The 22,844-nt window shown below is 41.9% G+C and overlaps 1 protein-coding gene across 1 annotated transcript; it reads left to right on the top strand.

The window, feature by feature from the left end:
• Positions 1 to 7,246: 7,246 nt before the first annotated feature.
• On the top strand, positions 7,247 to 22,314 carry card14 (caspase recruitment domain family, member 14). Its single transcript, XM_085356399.1, has 19 exons — positions 7,247 to 7,460; positions 7,724 to 7,861; positions 7,947 to 8,272; positions 10,135 to 10,290; positions 10,390 to 10,509; positions 10,803 to 10,928; positions 13,091 to 13,240; positions 13,328 to 13,447; positions 14,409 to 14,509; positions 14,967 to 15,022; positions 15,441 to 15,501; positions 15,948 to 16,363; positions 19,568 to 19,808; positions 19,920 to 19,983; positions 20,090 to 20,210; positions 20,369 to 20,533; positions 20,969 to 21,087; positions 21,361 to 21,476; positions 22,107 to 22,314. Exons 1-19 carry the CDS (start codon positions 7,247 to 7,249, stop codon positions 22,312 to 22,314), a joined length of 3,018 nt encoding a protein of 1,005 aa, XP_085212525.1.
• The last annotated feature ends 530 nt before the right edge of the window (positions 22,315 to 22,844 follow it).

Raw genomic sequence — 22,844 nt, 5'->3', positions numbered from 1 at the left:
AACTGGTTTGAAAGCAAACTTACATCACTTATAGACTTACAGTAATAGCTCTCTGTTGTTTCCTGTATTCATAGTTTCATCTTCTATTGTTGAAATTGATGGATCGAGGATTTCTAACTATTTCTGAAGTCTTTGACCTCTAAAACCCACAAAGAATTCCGATTGAGCAACCTTGGAAACAGCTTCCGTTCACTGTGTCATAACAGTTGTATTTAGCTCATTTCCTTCTCTTCTTCATTAAACCTTTAACTTTACATTTACAGTTTTGCAGATATTTTGTCAAACATGTGTTCCACATTACATAATAATATTAATCTGAATATATAAATCTCTGTTGTGTTTTTTTTTTTTTTCATTCTTCAGTTCTGCTTGCTTTCATACTGGAGAAATTATAAAAATGTTATATACTTCAAACAGTGTTCAGTAACTCAAAACCAAGAAACAGTAAAAGTACACTCATCACCAGGGAGTGAACTGCCTTTGTTCAGCTCAGTCCTGGAAGAAATTCTTGCATTTTGTTGTAGCAGTCAACTTCATCAGGCTAAGGCAGCCACGTTAATGCTTTCAGCGACGGTAAAGTGGAATCTTTAACACAATTCTGAAAAACCAGTGATCGAGCCTTTTCACTCGCAAATTGTGGAATGATCTCCTGCCCAGCCCCCTTGTTACCTCTTTTTAAAATATATCTTAAAACTCTTTTTTATTCTTTGGCTTTTAAATCCGAATGAGAGTGGTGTACTCTTAGCTTTTATTTACAGTAGTATTTTTATCACTGTTGTTGTTGCTGATTTTTTGTGTAGTGTTTTGGTGATTTGTATAGCACTTTGTCAAAATTGTGTTTTTTAAAAAAGTGCTTTATAACTAAACACTATGTATCATAAAACATCGCATAACTATTAGATTGGATTTCACTTAAAAATATTTATTTTAAAATAGCCTGATATTCCACAGTCACACCTTTTTATATAATATTTTTCATACTGCCGTGGTAATGTGTTGATCAAATGGAAAACGTGCCACTTTACACGGTACACATGCCCTAAAGTACACAAAACGCTATATTATCAGTACTTGGTGCGACATGACGCAAGCTTATTTTGGTTTTCTATTGTCAGTAGTACACATGCTTTGTTTTTTTTCTCATTCCTTATCAGTTGATGTCAAAGATCAGTTGAAGATGGCACAAAACCGTAGTAGGGACAGAACTGTCACGTACCATCTGGAGTGACAGAGCAGAGAAAAGAACCTAAAGTCAGGTTAGCACCAGCCTTGTAATGTTGCAATGCTGTGAAACCTGCTGCTCAAATAGCAGACTCTTGCAAAGCACATGGAAAACCTTATAGTATTTCACCATCACACTGTTATAGCACAGGCTTAGCAAAACATGCAACTGATACAGAGAATTCAATTTCCTTGTAAATGATGTGTCCGCTCAGACACACCCAAATGACACTAGCTAAACTAAAAGGGAGAAAGCTTTTACATGACCTGCAGTATAAGTGGTGATTTTATCCATGAATGTTTAAAGCAAGTACACGAGTCTCCTCATGACAATTTCAAGCAGTTTTGTTATTTAGGTTTTAATGCAGAAATTTATTTTATTCTGTTTTATCTTCTGGCAGCTTCATTTTATTTTGCCACTTTACGTACTGAGCTACCAATGAGGACAAAATTACTAGCACGCCCCCCAATAACATTTTTGTCGAATCTTTCCTAAGTGCTTTTTTAATAGAGCAAGACATTTTCAACATAGCATTTCTAAACATGCTAGTTTTCTTTAGAAATGCAGATTGGACCTGTTCAGATTTTCATCACAATAATAGATTTATTTCAGAAAAATTACCATGGTCACTATTATTAGTCACGGAAAAACTGAGCTTTGTATCGAGCCATAATACAAACCACTGCTGTGCAATGATGTGCTTTTACTTTGTGGCACTCAGACTTTGTAAATCAAGTTAAAACTGAGGGTTATACACAGTATAAAAACTTCAGCATGGGTTTGAGTATACAGAGGACTTCAGTGTCTGCAAAGCGCTCAGGTCTTATGGCTGCAGAAAAAGCCCATATCATGAGCCCTGACGGTTGGTATATAAGGTGTTTGTTCTGATATGCTGTGTTTAGTTTCTGGCAAATGTGATTCTGTGCATTATTCCACTTGGTTTTGGTCTGTCCAAAGGACATTGTTTCAGAAGTCTTGTGGTTTTTTCAAATGCAACTTTGCAAACCCAAGCCATGCTGCTATGTATTTTGAGAAGAGGCTTTCTCCTGGCAACCTTTCCAGACAGTCTTTACTTGATCATTCTAGCTCTAATTGTACTGTCATTAACTTTAACACCTAACAGTTCACATTAATAATGATCAGTCCATCATGTCAATTTTATTAATAGCTCCTGACTGCTACTAATCCTTAATTCTTATAGAAGCAGTAGAGTATGATTAGTTTTTCACAGGCCTGCTTCTGCATCACGGTGTGATATTTCATGGTGTATACTTCATCTGAGGTTGCATTTGCCGAATTTTAAGGCGTGCTAAGGACCAGATTACATTCGGTGTACTATAACTGTTACCAACCCTGATTGGAGTGTTTGGTAGATTATCTCTCTACTGTCAAAGGTAAAAAAAAAAACCTAAAATAAAACAAAATCAGAGACCAGTCCTAACAAAGAACAACCTCAAAGACCACAAATCAAGACAAAGAAAGAACACAAAATATTCATGGCAAAAAAAAGTGAAGAACTGAAATGAGGAAGCTTAATTTGAAGGTCATTTCTGTAACTCTGGATTTCAAAAAGGCAAATCACCTCTAAAAATACTTCCAGGAGGAAGAGATGGGGCATTATTTATCCACATGCCACAACCTGACGGGCAATGAATGACCTAAAGCACAGAACATGCAAACATCCACATGCACATGCATCCAGTTTGATACAACTTTTCCAAGTATTATGCAAAATTTTCAAAATGTATAAAAAGATCATATTTTGATGATTACTATTTATGGAAACTTTCACGTTGGTAACACCAGACTGATTGGATTGATGCCACTGATCAAAGATATTTTCATGATTGTCACATTTCAGCAGCCAGTGTGTGCCAACAGTTAGCTGCAATGTTTTCAAGCAACTTAAAGAAGTCCAGACGCTTTTCTTTGCAAGCTCCTTTGACTACGATGACCTGGATGACTGAGAACCTTCACAGACTTAGAAAGATAGTGCTGCATAGCTACTGCTCATCACACTTGCAAACCTCACTGGAACTTCTTTTTCTCCAGAAAACCGTTGTTAATATGTAAACTGCAATTACTTGTTGAGCTTTTACTGTTAATGTGTATAGTTATTAACCCCAATCCCAACTCTAACCTTAACTCTATCCCAGGGAATCAGAATACCGCTTCTTTCAGATTGTTCTCTTGCGAATCAGGGAACAAATACAATAATGATTCTGACTGACACACATCAAGGACTATCAATTTTTTATTGGTCTAAAATTAGAGTTAATGTAAAATTAACACCCATAATCACTCAGCTGAATTCAATTCAGTTTTATTTGTATACCACCAAATCAATTCAATTTTATGTAAAGACCCTACAATAATAGATAAACATCAAAACACCATGAAAAATTCCTAATCTGAAATGATCTCACTACCATCCTTTTACACCTCGAAGCTGGCCGTGCTTTAGGAGGCTTTGTTGGTAATAATAGTCATTATCTTCCTGTATAAATCGTTGGTTGTTACAATAAAAAGTGTCAGTTAAATATATCATATAGGAGACACACACAGTGATATTTGAGAAGTGAAATGAAGTTTATTGGATTTACAGAAAGTGTGCAATAATTGTTTAAACAAAATCAGGCAGGTGCATAAATTTGGGCACTGTTGTCATTTTATTGATTCCAAAACCTTTAGAACTAATTATTGGAACTCAAATTGGCTTGGTAAGCTCAGTGACCCCTGACCTACATACACAGGTGAATCCAATAATGTGGAAAAGTATTTAATGGTGTCAATTGTAAGTTTCTCTCCTCTTTTAATTTTCTCTGAAGAGTAGCAACATGGGGGTCTCAAAACAACTCTCAAATGAGCTGAAGACAAAGATTGTTTAGGGGAAGGATACAGAAAGCTGTCTCAGAAATTTAAGCCATCTGTTTCCACAGTTAGGAACATGTTGAGAAAATGGAAGACCACAGGCTCAGTTCAAGTTAAGGCTCGAAGTGGCAGACCAAGAAATCTCGGATAGACAGAAGCGACGACTGGTGAGAACAGTCAGTCAACCCACAGACCAGCACCAAAGACCTACAACATCATCTTGCAGCAGATGGAGTCACTGTGCATCGTTCAACCATCGTTTGGCGCACTTTACACAAGGAGATGCTGCATGCGAGAGTGATGCAGAGGAAGCCTTTTCCACCCACAGCACAAACAGAGCCACTTGAGGTTTGCTAAAGCACATTTGGACAAGCCAGCTTCATTCTGGAATAAGGTGCTGTGGACTGATGAAACTAAAATTGAGCTATTTGGGCATAACAAGGGGCGTTATGCATGGAGGAAAAAGAACACAGCATTCCAAGAAAAACACCTGCTACCTACAGTAAAATATGGTGGTGGTTCCATCATGCTGTGGGGCTGTGTGGCCAGTGCTGGGACTGGGAATCTTGTCAAAGTTGAGGTACACATGGATTCCACTCAGTATCAGCAGATTCTGGAACCCAATGTCCAGGAATCAGTGACAAAGCTGAAGCTGCACCGGGGCTGGATCTTTCAACAAGACAACGACCCAAAACACTGCTCAAAATCCACTAAGGCATTCGTGCAGAGGAACAAGTACAACGTTGTAACAACCAACGATTTATACAGGAAAATAATGACTATTAACAAGATTGCCCAAACTTTTGCATCCCACTTTATTAATGATTAGTTTCAAAATTACAAATGGTCTTTATGGACAACCACATAGCCCATTTTTTTCTTTTCCTTCTTACAGTTCGAAATGTGGGAGTTGGACAGAGGTTTTTTTCCTCCACATCTTCTTTTATTATACTTTTGTTTGTCTTGTATATTATTATGCATCTTCTAAGGGGAAATTCCTAGTATTGAGCCGTCCCCATGGTGTTACGTGATGTGCGAGATAAACAAACTGTGCATTGTTGACAGAAGCCGGTTGGGTTACTGAGCACTGGATCGTGTACTGTAGAGAGCAGGGCTTTTGAGTTTTGCAGAAAGACAGGCAAGAGGATATTTTGTTAACTGTCTTGTCAAGGGGTAGTGAACTTGTGGACTGGACATCTGCGACACACTTATTTCTCGCTCACAATAAGAAGACTTTTGCCGTTTAAAATTGCATCTGGTTAAATCAAGGGAAAACCAAGCTCATGTTATTCTCAAATGGCAAAGACTTGTTCGCTATGTCTCCTAAGATTAAAACTATAATGATCTAGGGATCATTATAGATCAGAATTTGTCATTTAAAACTCACATTCAAAGGCTTGTGTCGAAGTTAAAACTAAAATTAAGTTACTTTTTTAGAAATCAATCCTGTTTCTCCTTCCAAGTGAGAAAACACTTGCTTCGTGCAAGTTTTTTTTACCTTTATTGGATTATGGTGACCTGCTTTTTATGAATGCACCTGCCCACTACCTAAAGAGGTTGGATACTGTCTACCATTGTGCTTTACGTTTTATTACTGGCTATAGAAATCGTGTACATCATCGTTCTTTGTATGCTGCTGCTAAATGTCCATCTTTGCATATTTGCAGACTCTCCCATTGGTTGGTCTTATTTATGTATTTACATGTGTAAAAACCACAACCAACCACAGCCTTCATTCTCACAATTTCATACAATTGATTGTCCCAAAAATCAGAAAAGGACTGGGGGGAAAGCTTTTAAATACGCTGCCCCTGCTTCCTGGAATAATCTGCAGAAGGAACTGAAATTATCCGAATTGGTTACATCAATTAGAGATTACGTTCATCTTAAAGGAATGAGAGAATAACTCTTTTACTCAGTGTGACTGTTTTTGATGTCGCTCTCAATTGATCTGTTATTGTATTCACATGTTCATACGGGATATTGTATTTGTTTTAAATGTTATATACTTAGGTAGTACATGTATTTTGACTTTTGTTGCCATGATGCCAGGTCTCGCTTGGAAATGAGATTTTTAATCTCAGTGAGATTTTTACCTGGATAAATAAAGGACTAATAATAAATTTAAAAAAATACAGTTTACTGGCAGATGTTTGTCGGTCCCTTTCTAAGCTGACATTATGTTTCAGCTGTTGTTATAATTTTTTTTTTAAAATCTAATGTCTTTTGCAGTTAAAATACATTCTTAGAAAACGCCTACATGCCCATTTATCCTGTTTGAACCTGGTGAGTTCACTGGTTATGACATCCTCCATTGTCTTAATGCTTGTATATATATACAGTAGATTGCCCTGATGTCTTCCAATTGTTTGCATAGACAGTTTACAATACAGCTGACAGTAAGTTCACACACAAGAACTGTAAGCTAGCTATTATTACGAGGAAGGCATTATCCTTGTGATGACCACAGCTGAGCTTATTTCCTTCTTTAACACAGGACTTTGCACTTTGCACTTTGCCGCTTAGTGTTTGCTCCTGTCAGCACTGCGGTGTGTGTGGTGTGTGTTTGCTTTTATGTGATTAGAAATTATTAAGGTGAGCTCAAATGGCATCCAGCGTTTCTCTGTAAGCGAGAGGCTCTGTTCATCAGTGCCATAGGCGCTCTTCAGTAAACAAATCTCTGCCTCACTCATTAACAGAGAGAGGGGCTCCTGTGTGTGGCGCGAGTACACACCGAGCTAGCTGTTCAGGGTAAACAAACATTACTAACACCCAGAGGGTAAATATAAGAGATGGGCATTAATCATGGCTTTACTGACTGATTGTTTTTGAGTGTGTGTTTGTGTGGGTGTTAGTGACTATGTGTGTGGGTGTTTTGTGTCCTTTAACTCAGTTTGCATCAGCCTGTGAGTCGAATCCTTGAGAGCTTGTCTTTCAGGTTTTCCTGCACGCCCACACGCCAGCACTTGGACATAAACACCCACAGGGCGTGGAAAATGCCTGACACGTTTATAGAACAGTTTTTTCCTTTTAGAGTCAGTCCGCTGCTCTGGCTGCAAAAGGTGTGTGCTCAGTCCACCTGCTCCACTGAGAGCTGTCATCTTTGTGGCAGCTAACATCATTACGCTTTAAAACACACTCAGTAGACCCAGCATGGCGGAGGAATGTGTCCCCGAGGATTTAGACCTGAAAGGGATGGGTGAGGAGGAGCTGTGGGAGCTGATTAATGACAACCGCCATCGGATCTCGCTAGGAGTGCGGCCGTGCATCTTGATCCCGTACCTGAGGCAGGCCAGGGTTCTCAGTGAGATGGACGAGGACGAGATCCTTTCCTGCCACAACCTCACAAACCGCTGCATGAGAACGAGTGAGATTTTCATTGTTTTCATGGATTTTAAAGTCAGTTGAAACTCTGTCCATGAGATGATACAGTAGACTGCTGAGTTAACCACTTAGAAAAGTGTAGCAGCAACATATAAAATCATCATGTCACACTGACAGAGTTTAGGTGTATCTGTAAAAACAAAATTCTTCAGATTTAGAATTGTGATTATTTGCATCGCTGCTGTTGCTTGATGACATTAACTCAAAGGTTAATTTGGAAGTCTCATTGTAATCTACTATTTCTAGGCCACATGCTGGATCTGCTGAGAACCCAGGGAAAGAATGGTGGTATGGCCTTGCTGGAGAGCTTAATGATTCACTACCCAGCACTCTACACCCAGGTGACTGGACGCAAACCCAGCACTGAGCCCTCAAGATTCAGTGGTGAGTGGCTCAAAGTCTTAGTATGTCTTATGGATGTGTTTGTTCTCTTTGTTCTGCTGACTGCAATCCTTGCACTCTCTTTCAGGCCTGATAAAATACTCAGAGCTGACTGAGTATCTGGTCAGAGCCGTCACAGGGATGCAGAAAGAGCTGCAGGAGGCCCGTAACGAGGCCAGCAAATTGAGAGCACACTGCGCCTCTCTGGAGGCAGACATCAGTCAGATGATGGAGCAGGAGATGAAGTCCAGAACCCTGCGCACCGACAACGAACGGATCCAGAGACACTTGTGCTCTTTGCAACGTGAAGTCACCAAGCTGAAGGATGAGAAGTGTGACTTGTATATTCGCTACACAGCAGCAATCGAGGAGAAATCAGCTGTGAACGGGCGGCTCCACGAGCTAAACCTTCAGGTCAGCGGATGTCATTAGAGTCTGTTTGTTCACTGCAGGAGACCTTCTGTCTGAGTCTCAAAGCTGTCATCCCTGGGGAAAATCCTCAAAAGGCTGATGTTAAAGAAGTGAAATTAAAGCTTGAAAGGATTAGACAGTGCCAAGGGATGCTTTTTTTGTTTTGTGTTCACAGCCTGAAAAAAAGTTGTGTATTTTGCTGTGGTAAATGTTCTCCCGCTTAAGACTCAGACTCAAGTGACACCTCACAAGTAATCTGAGATAGGTATTTAGCAAAAAGTCTTTGCTATATACAGGAGCTATGGGGTTTAAGTTACCAGGCAGAACAAATGAAAGGCAAAAGTGGGAAGTGTTCAGGATCTTTCCTTCTGTAACATGTCACACTTTCCTTTTTTAAATTGTACTCTAATGATTGACCCATCCACTCAAAATCAAAGTCCTTCTGTCCTCCCTGCAGAAAGGGCTGCCATATTTATCCTCAAGCAAAGATAACAAGCAGGCTCCACAGTTCTTATATGCTGCATTTGGTTACACTGTCATGAATGCATTTATCTTTTTTTTTCTTTAAACTTTTAATCTTCAGATTTGACCTCTACAGATTCAAAACAAAAGGATATTGCAAAAGACTTTTCACTGGTTTCCTCTAAAGGCACAGCAAAAGCTCTAAACTGCACATATGAGGTGTTGTAAAGCTACTTCAGTATCTGCAGTTATTCCTCCCACAAGTCTCCAAATCTTGGAGAAGTATAGCGCTAAATTGCTGCTGTTTTTGTGTGAGACAGTACGTAGGCATGATGAAAGGTCATTTTGAATGTGGTCATAAAAGTCTTTTTTTCTAAATAACAAAATTGTTATTTCTATTATATTTCCCAGAAACATTGTTTAGTTGGGTGAGAGAACTTTTTTTATGACAGTAGATATTCATGTTTGAAAAGACTTTTGTTTAAAAAAACAACGCCCCGCCCCTCCCTGAGCCTGGTTCTACCGCAGGTTTCTTCCTGTCAAAAGGGAGTTTTTCCTTTCCACTGTCGCCAAAGTGCTTGCTTGTAGGGGATAATTTGATAGTTGGGTTTTTCTCTGTATGTATTATTGTAGGGTCTACCTTACAATATAAAGCACCTTGAGGAGACTGTTGTTTTGATTTGGATAAATAACATTGAATTAAACTGAATTGAGCTGATGGGTAACAGAGAACTTGGTGAAAAGAGTCCTGTTTACTTCAATCATGCAAGCATATCAGAACTGACTTCAGATCATCAGAACTGTTTTGTCAAAGTCATTTCACCTCTGTTGTTTTCCAGCTGGTCAAAGTCATTTGATGAATTGAATATATTTCTCCTTTACTAGCATCTCTATCATTGAATCTAAAATCCTTGTCCTCACATAGTCAAGCCGAGGGTATTTAAAAGTAGAATAGGAGGCAAAGCCTGGCCTCTCTCCTGCGAATCAAGTTCCAAATTTGGATTTCTCTACCTTTAAGATTAGGCCTAACACATTCATTTTTCAAAAAGCTTGTAGTTAGCACTGGATCAGACGACTGTGAACCTTCCCTTAGTTCTGCTGCTGTAGTCTCAGGCTGCTGTGGGCTTCTTATAATGCCCTGAGCTTTTCTTTTCCCTTCACTGCTTCTCTCTCTCCTTGTTTTGTTTCTAGTAAACTCTGAACCTGGTTGCTTCCCACTGCCACCAAGTGCTTGCTCATCTGGGAATGGGGGTCATCTAATTCCTGAATTTAATTGAATTGTCTCCAGTGTCTCAGATTTACTGATTTACACTCTTTGTTTCTTACCACAGACTATAAAAAAACATAAAACACCTAATTAGATGTACAGTGTCTCAAGTCTTGTTTGTCTTGTGTGGTGGCAGGTGTATCAGCTGCAGACTGAGCTACAAAATGCCCAAGCAGAGAATGAATTCCAGAGGCAGCGGTCACTCAAGTCTGTTTGTCCTGAGTCACCACAGCTGCAAGATGAAGTCAGGAGCCTGCGCTGCCAGCTGGCGAAGGCAGAAAAACTAGACCCCGTGAGCGCAATTGTTCTTTTTTGTTTTTTAATATAGACCATTTTTTTCACTCATATTCTTTAGAAGGTGAGATCTTATTTGCTGCTCCTGTTGCATCAGGCTCGTCAGGACATCCTGGCTCAAGACCTGGCCGAGGCCATAGACAGTCAGGTGGAGCTAGCAGAGCAGCTCCGATCATACAGGGAGGAGAACGAACAGTTGCTCAGAGACAAAAAAAAGGTGTGTTTGTTTTGGTTTTTTTCCTTCAGTGGTTACAGTAACCGGATCAGGAAATGTCACACAAATTCAACCAGTTATCTCTGATGGAAAGTGAGCTTTTCAGACTCCCACTCAGCACCATGATGGGCAAAAGTATTCAGCTGCTACTTGGAGAGTTATTGTTACCTAACACTAATATAAATAAACCATGAAACCATGAATACCACATACTTCTTTATATAATAATTGACTTTCTAATGTAACATAGACTTAAAATTGAAGCTAAATTGGCAAAATATGCGTGTACTTGTCAGCTCTTGGATCAGAACGAGTCTCTGAGCCTCCAGGTGCAACAGCTGACTCTGGACTGCAAAATGCACCAGCAGAAGAGCGCTGTGATCCAGAACCAGATGAAAGCTCTCCAGGCCGAGAGAGACCAGGTAAGGAATTGACGACGGTGCCTCTAATCAATCTTTCCTGAATTTGATAAACAAATTAATTAACATTTTCAAGCTGCATTTTTCTGTTTTAGACTTTACTTTTACGGAGAGCATCGGTTTTGCTCTGGTTCATTGTTGCGTTGTTTCAGTGCTTTAAGTGTCAGATAATACGCCGTTCTTCTGTACTTGTCTGTTGTGTGCGTAGGTGTGTGTTTATGTGTCTTTGATAAAGGACACAGTGTACGCGCCTCTCTGTTTTAAATAATACCTTTCTTTTAAAGGAGCGGTATTCTGTTTTTTTCTAACATGTTCTTACCTTCACATGAAAACATCATGAAGAAATGATCCACTTTAAAGTCATTTTACATCAGCTGTCATTAACTTGAACCCTTTCCTCTGAAAACAATGAATTAAAAAATTCTACCATACCCTAAAAACTGTCAGATTGCATTTAACAGCATTTAACTGCTTCACTGAAGCAGAGGAATTTGATTTGTTAGACAAGTCTCGAGCGGATGGTGTGACGCACACACAAGCTCGAGGAATGCAGGTGTTGGAGTTCCACAGCACAGAATAATTAAGATCAAGACAGTACCTTCAATTATATAACTACTTCTGTAGGCATAACATATTCAGACTTACACTGCTTATAGTTTGGCTTTGCTTGTTGTTTAAAGAAAAACTTTAATCTAGTGTAATTTGAAATTGTTTAAAAAAATTAAAAGACAATCAACTAATGACAAAAAATACTTACTTTACCTCACTGTGCTTTGTTTTCTACATGTATATGTATATTTGTATTTATTTGACGCTGCGCACAACATTTCCTCTGAGTTTTAATAACAAGTATCTCAAGTATTCTCAAGCAAAGAGGATAAAAAAATGCTCCTATTCCTACGAGTATTTCCTTGGAGAATCATGTTAGGCATACAGATGTCCATTTCAGTGTTTCAGTAAGAAACTCTGTCACCAAATGCAGGTTTATCACATTAAAAGTCTCTATGTTCAGGTTAGCCCAGATGGAAACTCTTTAAATCACTGATTTTTCTCCCTTTTTTCCCCAGTTTTTGAATACTGTCTGAAAATGCCAAAACATAAGAACTTTTTTTTCATGTAAATTATCAGAGCGTGATCAAAGTATATCTTACACACCTGAAAAATATAACTGACGCATTAACTATTTAACAAAGCTGTTTCCCAAACTAGAGCTTCTGATACTCTTGTCTCGCCCGGTTGTGCCTTAAAGTCTCCCACTTCCTGTTTCACTTCCTGTTTTCTGGTGGTGATTTAAAACATAATTGGACAATAGCTTTCCTAATAATCAATTAGTAACTCAGTGTGCCATTGGAACACCACAGAGATGCTTTCCACAGCATGTCTTTTATCCTGTCTTCCTTCTCTCACCCTAACCGGTCGCAGCAGATGGCCCCGCCCCTCCCTGAGCCTGGTTCTGCTGGAAGTTTCTTCCTGTTAAAAGGGAGTTTTTCCTTCCCACTGTCGCCAAAGTGCTTGCTCATAGGGGGTCATTTGATTGTTAGGTTTTCCTCTGTATGTATTATTGTAGGGTCTATCTTACAATATAAAGCGCCTTGAGGCAACTGTTGTTCTGATTTGGTGCTGTATAAATAAAATTGAATTAAATTGAATTATACCGTATATTTCATTAAAAACTATAAATAATTTAATATAATTATATTAATCATTCATTTAAAACCGATCAACTTGATGTCATAAAGAACATTTCTAAGTGTTGTGTTTTGGTATTTATATCTATATGAGGTTTTTCAAGTGAGTGATGTATTACTCACAATGACTTGGAAACACAGTACTTCTATTTTTAAGCTTCCATCGAGTATTGTTCCAGAGGTGTGTTTGCTGAAAGGTGCTGAAAAATAGATCATTGTCTGCTGTTGGCGCCGCTTTGACAATCGACTGCATACCACATGCTTGTATCCAAGCCAGTATGTACTTTTGTATCTCAGCAAACAGAGGCCTAAACTTGGCTCAGCTGGGTCTGTGTGTCTGACTAAGAATCAAAGTAGTTTCATGCACAGTCAGCTAAACGGTTTTAAATAACTGTCAATCAGCGCTTTGGGTGCCTTGAAAAGCGCTATATAAATGCAATCCATTATTATTATTATTAATCATTCATGTGCTTCTAGGCTTATCAGTCCAGGGATGAGGCCCAGGCCATGATCGCACATGTCCTGGCTGAGAAGGACACCCTGCGGTGCCAGCTGGTGGAGCTACAGGAGAAGGTGTTCAGCTTACAGACCAAGTGCAGCTCTACAGAACTGCACCAGAGCTCCGAAGTAAATTTTTTAAACACACACATGCTCACGTATGCACAACACTTAGAGGAAAATGCTATTACTGACTAATTTCATGTCTACCCTAAGGAGACGGAGGGCGGCTGGGATAGTCTGAGTTCCAGCAGTGATGAATGCCCCGTATCATCTCGACGCAGACTCTGCCGCATGGATGCAATTAATCCTTCAATGGTTTCCTGCAGTTCAGAGGTGTGTGAGTGTGTGAAATAGCTGTGAAATGCTCTGTTAATTTTTCCCCACATGTAATAATATAATCACGTATTTTAAATCTGATGTTTTTGTACAGCTCTCCAGTTTCAAAGAATAGAGTTAATACAGTCACGAGGATTAGGGTCAACTCGTAGAAGTTAGATGAGGTGGAGGCAAGGCTGTGGCTGGCTGACGTGTGGAGTGGCTGAGGAGTTTTTGCTTTGTAGCCTGGAATGATTCTAAGGAGTCATCTCAGGCACAAAGAAAACAGTGCAGACAAAAAGCAACAAGAGAAACTAGGGCTTCTTGTCTAGCGGCCTGATGAACACTGTGGCCACTTTGGTAGACTCAGTAATGCAGTGAGTAATGGATGAAATCTACAGCTGCCAAGCTGAATAGACAAAGAGTAGGTGTGGCCGGTCAGGCAAACAGTAAGAGTGACTAAAGAACCACACCTGAGCACATCAACACAAATCCCTCTTTTCTTCCACTCACTGCCAGCAGAGGGTGGTTAGATTCATTTCTAAAATGGACAAAATCTGTAGGATGCACCTACCAGTCTCTGTTAGTGCTTCCAACAATGCACCCAACAGTTTTATAGTGGCAACTCTTCGCCATGAGTAAAAAGTTATTTATTTATGGCGTTCAACTGCATGCAACCAATATTAAATTGGGTGCTGGCACATTATCAGTGGGAAAAAAGGTGAGATGGAGACAAAACCAGTCACTAGTGACAACCACCAGAGTTCAAATACCATCATGTGTGATCAAAGCCTGATAGCACTGCTCTTGAGATTAATAATGAAAAACCCTGACATATCAGTTAACCGCAGTGCACAGAGTGGTATGTTCCTGCTTTCTCATTCAAACTACACACTTGTGACATACTGTCGCTTTTCCTGCAGTCATGATTTTATGTTCTGTGTCTGTGTTGGCCGTGTATATTGGCTTGTGTGTGTAGTGTGAAGATGGTGCTACGTGTAGCATGCGGTCCCGAAACGCTGAGCCTCCCAGTCCAGACTCTCTCCGCCGAAGGAAGGAAATTCTGTATGCAGAGAGCAGGTATGCCTGTGTTTCCTAGAAGTGCATATCAAAATCTCATAATTTCTTACTGACATTATGAGATTTTGGGAAACATTTCACCAGAACGGATGAATGAGCAGTGTTGCTGAACTCTGCATTCCTTTCTGTGTTCATATCATGGCACAGTTTCAGGTTGATTATTGATTTACAACACAAAAAGAAAGAAAGTGCAATCGAGAGCTAATTAAAGAACACAAGTTTGTTGAGGAGCCACAGAAGTTCTATTGAAATCACAAATTGAGTAGACTTTATATACTTGTCACAGTGTCTTGCTGTTGTCATAGCAACCCACCAAACCAGTCTGTAGACATTATCTCCATTTATCACACGCTTCTTTGCGAAGTAAACTCAGTGTAAAATGCATACCGTCATTGTTGTGTGCATCCATATTTGTTGGATCTGATAAGGGCACTTGTCTGTATTTTTTTTCTTGTAGCTCAGAGGCAGCAGAGACTGACAGTCTATTGGACGACTTTGTGTTGCTCCCCAGCGGTGTGTATTGAAAGCATTATTCTTCTTTAAATTACTGTATATGTGTGCAGAGATATCAGAACGAGACCTTCTTTCCTTCTTGCTCTCACCCACAACTGGAACGGCAGATAGCTGCCCGTTCCTGAGCCTAGTTCTGCCAGATTTTTCTTCCTGTTACAAAGGAGTTTTTCTTTCCCACTGTCACCAAGTGCTTTCTCTATTCTCCATATTTCTCATAGGGGATCATCTGATCACTGGTGTTTTCTCTCTATTATTGTAGTACATTCTTTACCTTATAGCTGTTGTTTGAGGGGAGTTTCATTAGCTTTTGTCCCCTGTTGTGTCTTTGCCAACGTAGAGTGACACATTAACCCCAACACATTATTTCCTGGGAAACAACCGTGATGTCCAATCATTAAACATTCTCTCTTTTGTCCAGTGGTGAACAAGAGCATGCAGACATTCGGGCTTTCCTCTCGTAGGAGGTCCAGCTCTCACAGGTGAGACAGTGACACGAATTTTTAAATAGAATTAGATTCTACTCTGCCCAAAGGGTATGGACACTTTTAAGGCCAATCATAAATCTAATGCAGGCTATTAATCACAGGGCATACAGGACATTGTTGATCACTAGCTGGTGAAGTGAAAACAACTCTTCAACAGTTGAGAATTTTACACCACAATAAAAAACCTCCTCAGTGTCTCAGATCACATTCTTCCACACTTACTTCTTACACTTAGTAACTTGGGATCATATGTCCATGTATAAAAAAAAAAAGTGCTCTACAAATAACCGGATATTGTTAGTGTGCACTGCTGTAGCAAAATCAGTCCAGGAGAGCAGGTCCACTTTCTACTAATCCCAGTGTGCAGGAATTATTTGTAATTATTAGTGATCAATATTTGCTAAATAGCTTGAATAACTTCCCTAATTTTTCATCGTCAGCCTGTCAAGATCCTCAGTCCCTCCCTTCCTGATGCGTTCTCGTCCAAAAGCGATCCGTGTCAGTGGCAGAGTTCTCAGCATCTCCTTCCAGGGTGAGGCGCTCCTCAGCCAGCTGGCAGTAGTGGGGGGCAATAAGACGGGAGTGTTTGTGCATCAGGTGACTGAAGGCAGCGCAGCTCACACTGTTGGCATCAGCCCCGGGGCTCAGATAGTGGAGGTAGGTGCAAATGTGTGCGTAAAAGCAGTTTTTCTCCTTATCACCTGTTGTGAAAACGCTGTTGGTCTGCAGGTGAAGTACGAGAAGAATCAGAAGGCTCTGAGGATGGTGCTGGAAGATTCCACTTTAGAGGAAGCCATGTGGGCTCTTGGCCAGGTTGCAGGCATCTGTCATCTCTCCCTCCGCCCCAGGCAAGATGGTACGTCATATTTCTTGTACTGATTCATCGAGAACTTACACACGAATTGCGTCAGATTTCCATATAACTTGCACCATAACCGGAACACCATTTTACTGTAACCCTGCATCGCAGCCTTCTATGTAGCTTGGCGTGCCTCCTGAGAAATGTGACTACATGTCGGGTCAGCGCATACCACAACCACTTAAAGGCTGCGGTATAGGGATAAAAAGAGTTTCCAGTTGCTACGCAAGTTAGGAAGTAAATTTCCCGCAAAGCCTAAATGAAGTTTTAGTCTCATCTTGAATCACTTATATGCCGTTTTAGTGGAGATGTTAGATCTCGCTCTATGACTTGTCTGCAGTCTTGAAGCCAAATTGTTCTTTTTTTTTTTTTTTTTTTTTTTTTTTGTGCAGCACGCAAGATAGACAGCGCACAGTGTGCTTTGAGGCAGCAGCCAAGAAAGCTTTAGTCCGCGTCTGTGAATACCCATGTGTGCATACCTGTGTGGATCAGCATGCTTGCATTCCAAAGGTTTCTCCATGTAATGATCTGCTAGGGAGTGTGGGGGGGCCACAGCCCCGTCCTCCAGGGTGTGAAGCGGGTATGGAGGAGATCAAAACTCCAGACATCCAGAGGCCCCCAGAACACAAGAGACCATGGAAGACCAACAGAGGGGCAGCCGCGCCACTGTTCCAGTAAGAGCTGAGGAGAGTCCCAGATGAGGGCTCGCCCAGCAGCCGCGGAGCAGAAGTCAGGGGGAGTTGCAGTGACGCGCCCGTGAGCTCCGCCGGCCCCCAGCTGCGCCTGAGTGACCGAGCCCTAGGCCGAGAGGCCGGGGGCACCCCACCTCCAAAGGGGCCCGAGCGAGCCCCAGGCCCCAGGCCCCGACAAGCGGCCGCCAAGGAGTGAGCCGGTGTGTACCCGGACGCCCACCCCCAGACACAAAGAACCACCAACACACCGACACCTGAGGGAGTCCGCCACCGGCAGGGGAAGTGGTGGTGGGTGGAGATAGGCCTCCAAACCTTGGAGGGCCTGAGGTGTCCCCAGAGAGGTGGCGTCTGATACCCAACCTGACATATAGACACAGACATACAGGCACACACAGACACAAACATCCATTCCCACCCTCATGCTCTCATATGCACTCACTCCACACTCAACCAACGTGGAGACAGACATAAAGAGACGCTGTACACACAATCACACTCCCCAAGCGTACTCTACAAACCGGGTCTAGGTACCCTTGCCCCTGGAGGGGGGAATTGCACCCAGACCCAGGTGGTGTTACCCTTTTCCCTGCGGTGGGGAGAGGCAGACCACCCCGACTCCGCAGCAGCAGGGAGGCCCCACACCCCAGACCGCAGTCGGACGGCCAACTCCTCCTACTAGCCCTCCCGCTCCAGCAGGCCGCAGAGAATGGGGGTGGGAGAAGACTCCAAACCTCCCTCCACCCGCTCATTGTAGTGTTGATGCATATGTGTTCTAAGGTGCAATTAAAACCCAGGAGGGCATGGAGCTACCTGCCAAGGAGCAGCAGGTAAGCGCATAGTCCCTCCTGCTAACCCTCAATGACTAAGTGTATTTAAAATTGAGAGGTGGGCAACGACGTCAGGGGTGAGGTATACACCCTGATGGTGATTTGGACTCCGTGATTGTGCCCACCCCCAAGATCCTATATGTATGTGTAATGAGAGTGTGAATAATGTGAATGTCTAAGTTGTGGGATAAAATTGAGGCAGAGGCAGCCAGAAGGGGACAGGGGGGGGGGTAGCCTCCTCTGCACCCTGGTGACATACCCCCACTCCAAGGCCCTGCATGTGTGGGTGGTTGTGGAGGAGCGGGAAGAGGGAGGCAGCTGGAGATGGGGAGGGAAGGAAGGGAGGGGCAGGTAACCCCTCCCTGGGGCCAGCTCCCCCGCTGACCCCAGTAGGCACTCCCACCCTCCGCGACCCGCCAGGGAAGGGGGGCCCAGGCCCATCAGACCGGGGCCCAGTGCAGTAGCGCCCCCCGGCTCCACAGAGCCCTGGACAGTCCACCCAACCCCACCACAGAGAAAACTGCACCCACCCCACCAACCACACATCTTCCAGACTACATAAGACGGTAAACGCCCAGGCTGAGATCTGAGCCAAATTGTTCTATGTTATTTTTTTCTTCCACACTATTATCTAAACTTACTGAAGCTGTAAAAATGCCCATAAACATGTAAGAGTATTGGCAGTACTGTATTATACTTTGTGTTTGTTTTACACGCGTAGCCGTGAAATAAGACTTTATGGTTACAGCTGACTTCAGGAAGGAGGCAGCTTTGGTTGACATTAAAAGGATGCCTGACATGAGGAAGTAGAAACTGGATATGGTGAACATGCTGCATTCATGAGGGTGTTTTTGTTTTGCGTCAAGCAAAGAATTCAGCTCTGAAACCTGTCATTTTGAAAAAGTAAACCACATTTTTTGGCACGTATCCGAAGACAGAACATAATAAAAAAGCAGGGCCTGCATGGTTGACATAATAAAATGATTGTTTGTTTGCTATTCCCTCTCCTTCACGCGTTGCATCACAAACTGGTCTTTTAAATGTTCTCAGCAGATTTTTTATGCACATGAACTCAAAGTTCTCATGTATTCAGAAACCACACCTGATTTGATTTCCCCGTCTTCTTGTGCACATCTGGCCCGCTCTGGCTTGGATGCTACTTAGTGACTGCACCCTGGCAGTCCACTTCTGACCACTTCTGCATTTTCACCATGACCCTCAAACTATCGAGTAAAATCTTAATTTTTATTGCGTGGATCATTGCTCGCGAGGAGAGCAGAGTGTTCAAGGAAGTTCAGTTTGAAGGAGTGCTGTTTTTGCTACTCTGGAGAAGCTCCAGCCCTCATCACAGACACACAGGTGTAAGTGATCAAAACGGGACGAGCTTTGAAGGGGATCTGATAAAATAAGGTCTAGTATAGGTTTAGTTTTTATCTGTGAATTTTATAAACGCATCTTTACAGGTAAGGCTTGTGCTTATGTTGGGTGTGAGGATTAAGCACAGGAGGTAATAAAGTACAGTTACCATGAAAGTATATTGTTCTTTAAACTTGACATTATGTTAGTTCTGGGATGAAATGTAGAGCATGTACAGCAACTGACATCAGTCCTGAATATCATCCACATGGTGTGTACTGCAGAGTGTCAGTCCAGTGGTTTAACGTCCTCTTCTGTCTGCTCAGACTACGAGGCGCTGCTGCAACAGCTGCAGAGCAGTGAGACATCATCAGGAGACTCCTTCTACGTACGTGTCAACATGTCCCTCCCTGCCGGCCCCGGAGGAACCCTGGCTGTGTCCTGTAACGACATCCTGCATGTGACGAACACGCGGCCCGCCGGCACCGAGGACTCGTGGCACGCCAGTCACGTTCACCCGTGTCAGCAGCTGGACCTCCAGAGCGGAACTGTTCCCAATTATTACAGGTTGGTGCACTGATGAATGAAAAGTTCAGGTTCACAAAAGGCAACTGTGCGCTCTTCAGATTATTCGAGAATGGAGTCAGATCACTACTCACTGATTTCTTGATGTCACAGGGCACAGCGGCTTCTGATTCGAGCTATTGAGGATATGAGCTTTGAAGCAAAGAAGTCTGAAAAGGTAAGAATAAACTAAAGCACTGGGTTTTTGTTGCTTTGTTTAGTTTTTTTCACAAGTTACATCTTTCCCCTAATTAACTCCTGGGAATATTCTTCTGCTTCGTCAGGGTGAGCGTGTGATGACCCAGAATACACAGAAGACTGTGAGGATTGTCAGCACTGGGCGCCAGGGCAGGAACCCACTGTGGGTCAGCGTGGAGGAGGAGAAGAGCGCGAGTGCAGAATCAAGTACAGTAACCCCAGTGGTCACAAAACAGCAGAATTACTCGGGGCCTCATATTCTACAAACAGCCAGTGAATCTCAGCTTTAACTGCACTTAAAAAAGAGATCTATGGAAATATTAGTGAGATATAAACATTTGCACTGTCTATTCTTTCCACTGCAGATGCAACATCTGCACCCAAAAGTTGTGTAACTCTCATGCCCTACACCCTGGTGACGCCACGCTATCCGCCTGTCTGCAGGCCTGTCCTGCTGCTGCCCTCGGTGCTGGGACGCATCCTGGACAAGAAGCTGGCCAGCTGGCAGGGCTTTCAGCTCTGTGAGCCTGGTAAGAAATGCTCTGTCGATATAAGCTGACATGAAATCTTATGTGAATCTCGGCTACAGAATAAACAGCTGAAGACAAATTGTTAGATAAGCGGGAGGGACACGGTTTCCTGAGCTGACTCATGTTTTATGGGCGAGATTGCTCATACACCTCCCACTCTATTTACGATTTCATGCTGTAATGGAAGCATAGTAAATAACCGGTCTCATACTGTACAATGGAGTTTGTGTGTTACTGTAAACCAGGAAGGAAATAAATATCAATAAAAGGAGGACAGCAGCCATAAAGTGTAAATCTTTACCATCATTACAGCAACATAGGCGTAGAATATTTAGAGGAAATAACAGGCTACACCAAACGAAATCATTTAATGTGTGTTTCCAATAATACACAGCATTATCTTGTGTGTTATAATCTCTTTCCTCTCTGCTTCAGAGGTGCTGAGCTCCAGTGAGCATGCAGCCCAGCTCCAGAGGTCTGAGATCCTGGAGGAGGTTGAGCAGGGTGGGAGCCGCTGCTACACCCTGCAGAGTGTCGAGAAGGTCATGAAGAAGGTCAGAGCAAAGAAGGAAGCTGTGGTCAACAAACTGTGTGCAATGCTAAACAGATGATGGCCAGTTGAGCCGCAACTTTTGTACAAATATGAATGAGATTTATGTTGTAAAACTTACATTTTGGTTATCTGATGACTTTAGCACCATCATCAGGTTTAAACCAGTATTTTACTTTATCACAGTGCCAGAGATTCTTTAAAATGTATTTCATGTAACAGCACTGCGCTTAAATCACACTTAAGCTAATTTTATTTATTTCTTCATAACCTGCAGGGCATCCACTGCGTGCTGCCTTTAGGCCTCGACTGCGTGCGCCGGCTGCAGCGCTCTGAGATCTTCCCCATTATCATCTTCATTGGCCAGTCTGCACGTAGCGCACGTAAACTGAGGTAGATTCGTCTTCTTCATCTCACGCAATGCCACCTCATGCTTCTGATATTACATTTTTCTTCCGATTGTAAGCAGCGAGAGAATGCTGGGCAAAAATAATGAGTCAACATTTTTCCCAGAAAACCTTCCTTGTTTTTCCAGTTAGACTCCATGGCACACAGATTCATTCACAAATATCTTAGAGTTGTAATTTAACTTCATATTTTCAGACAAGTAAAACAAAATACAAAAGGGACTGATGTATTCATGTATAGAGTTTAATGGGAAAATTCCTTTTTTAACTAATCTCACCTTTATTAGTGCAGCAATAGCAGAGACAGGAAATCAGGGATCAGCTGCTCAACCACTGAGCTCCAGATTTTTTTTATTGTTGAATAAAGAGCCCAGGCCAGTTGTGCAATTATGCCTACTAAGTAAACACATTTTGTCATACTTACAGATCAGTTACTTCGACTGTATGTACAAACAATATCAGCAAGTCTAAAGCAAAAACATTTCCTTCCTATTCTATGTGAGCGACTTTTAGAAAAATAAATAAGTGTAAAGAAATGTGTTGATATTACTTCATGTTAATACAAAAGTTCATAAAAGCAGGAGGTTATAGTTTATTTATCTAACTTTTACGTTAGGTCAAAGCTGCACCGTCACAGTCAGACAGAGGAGCAGCTGCTGGCGTGTTCGAGGAGCGAGGAGCCGCTGCTGGACAAGCTGCCGTGTCTGTATCACAGCGTGGATCCAGAATCCTGGTGTGACCAGACCTCCCTGCTGACCAGCCTGCGCACCATCATCTGGGAGGAGCAAAAGAAGATTGTGTGGGTGGAGCCTGACCTGTGGTAGGGCAAGAAAAGGCAACAGAAGAAAAACTCAGAGCATTTATGTAAATAATGGAAATTTCTTTAAGGGCTTTTTGTTTACTGGATCATGAAAAAACACATTAATATTAAATGGATAAATAAGCTTTACAAGAAAACTTTTTGTAAACACGAGTATGTATCTGTGATACTTTATGAGTAACTGGAGGACCGTTTAGTGTGCATGTAGCTGCATTACTTACTGAGAAACGTGTTTTACGCTGCCTCCTTTTTTTGACTTATTTGTTTAAAACAAACATGTGTAGTGTCCTCTAAAGACACAGGTTTTGTCATGAAACACACGCTTGCATTTACTGCATCTGTACAAAATGTAGATAATTTTTCATTTTCTATGTTTCTTGCTTACATGCTGTGTTTTGTAAGTCACACCCTTGATTTAGAATAAAATAATAATAATCTGAGCTGTTGTGTCACGTGGAGTTTCAAAGTGAGATTTCATTGGAGATGGTGCATTCTTTGGTGCGAGTGTGAAATGAAGTGCTGTAAGTACAGATA

Source organism: Diplotaxodon limnothrissa, linkage group LG6 (genome assembly GCF_057381915.1).
Source record: "Diplotaxodon limnothrissa isolate DT_005_m linkage group LG6, D_limnothrissa_male_GT1.1, whole genome shotgun sequence".
Lineage (NCBI taxonomy): Eukaryota > Metazoa > Chordata > Actinopteri > Cichliformes > Cichlidae > Diplotaxodon > Diplotaxodon limnothrissa.
This window is presented reverse-complemented; position numbering and strand designations above follow the sequence as displayed.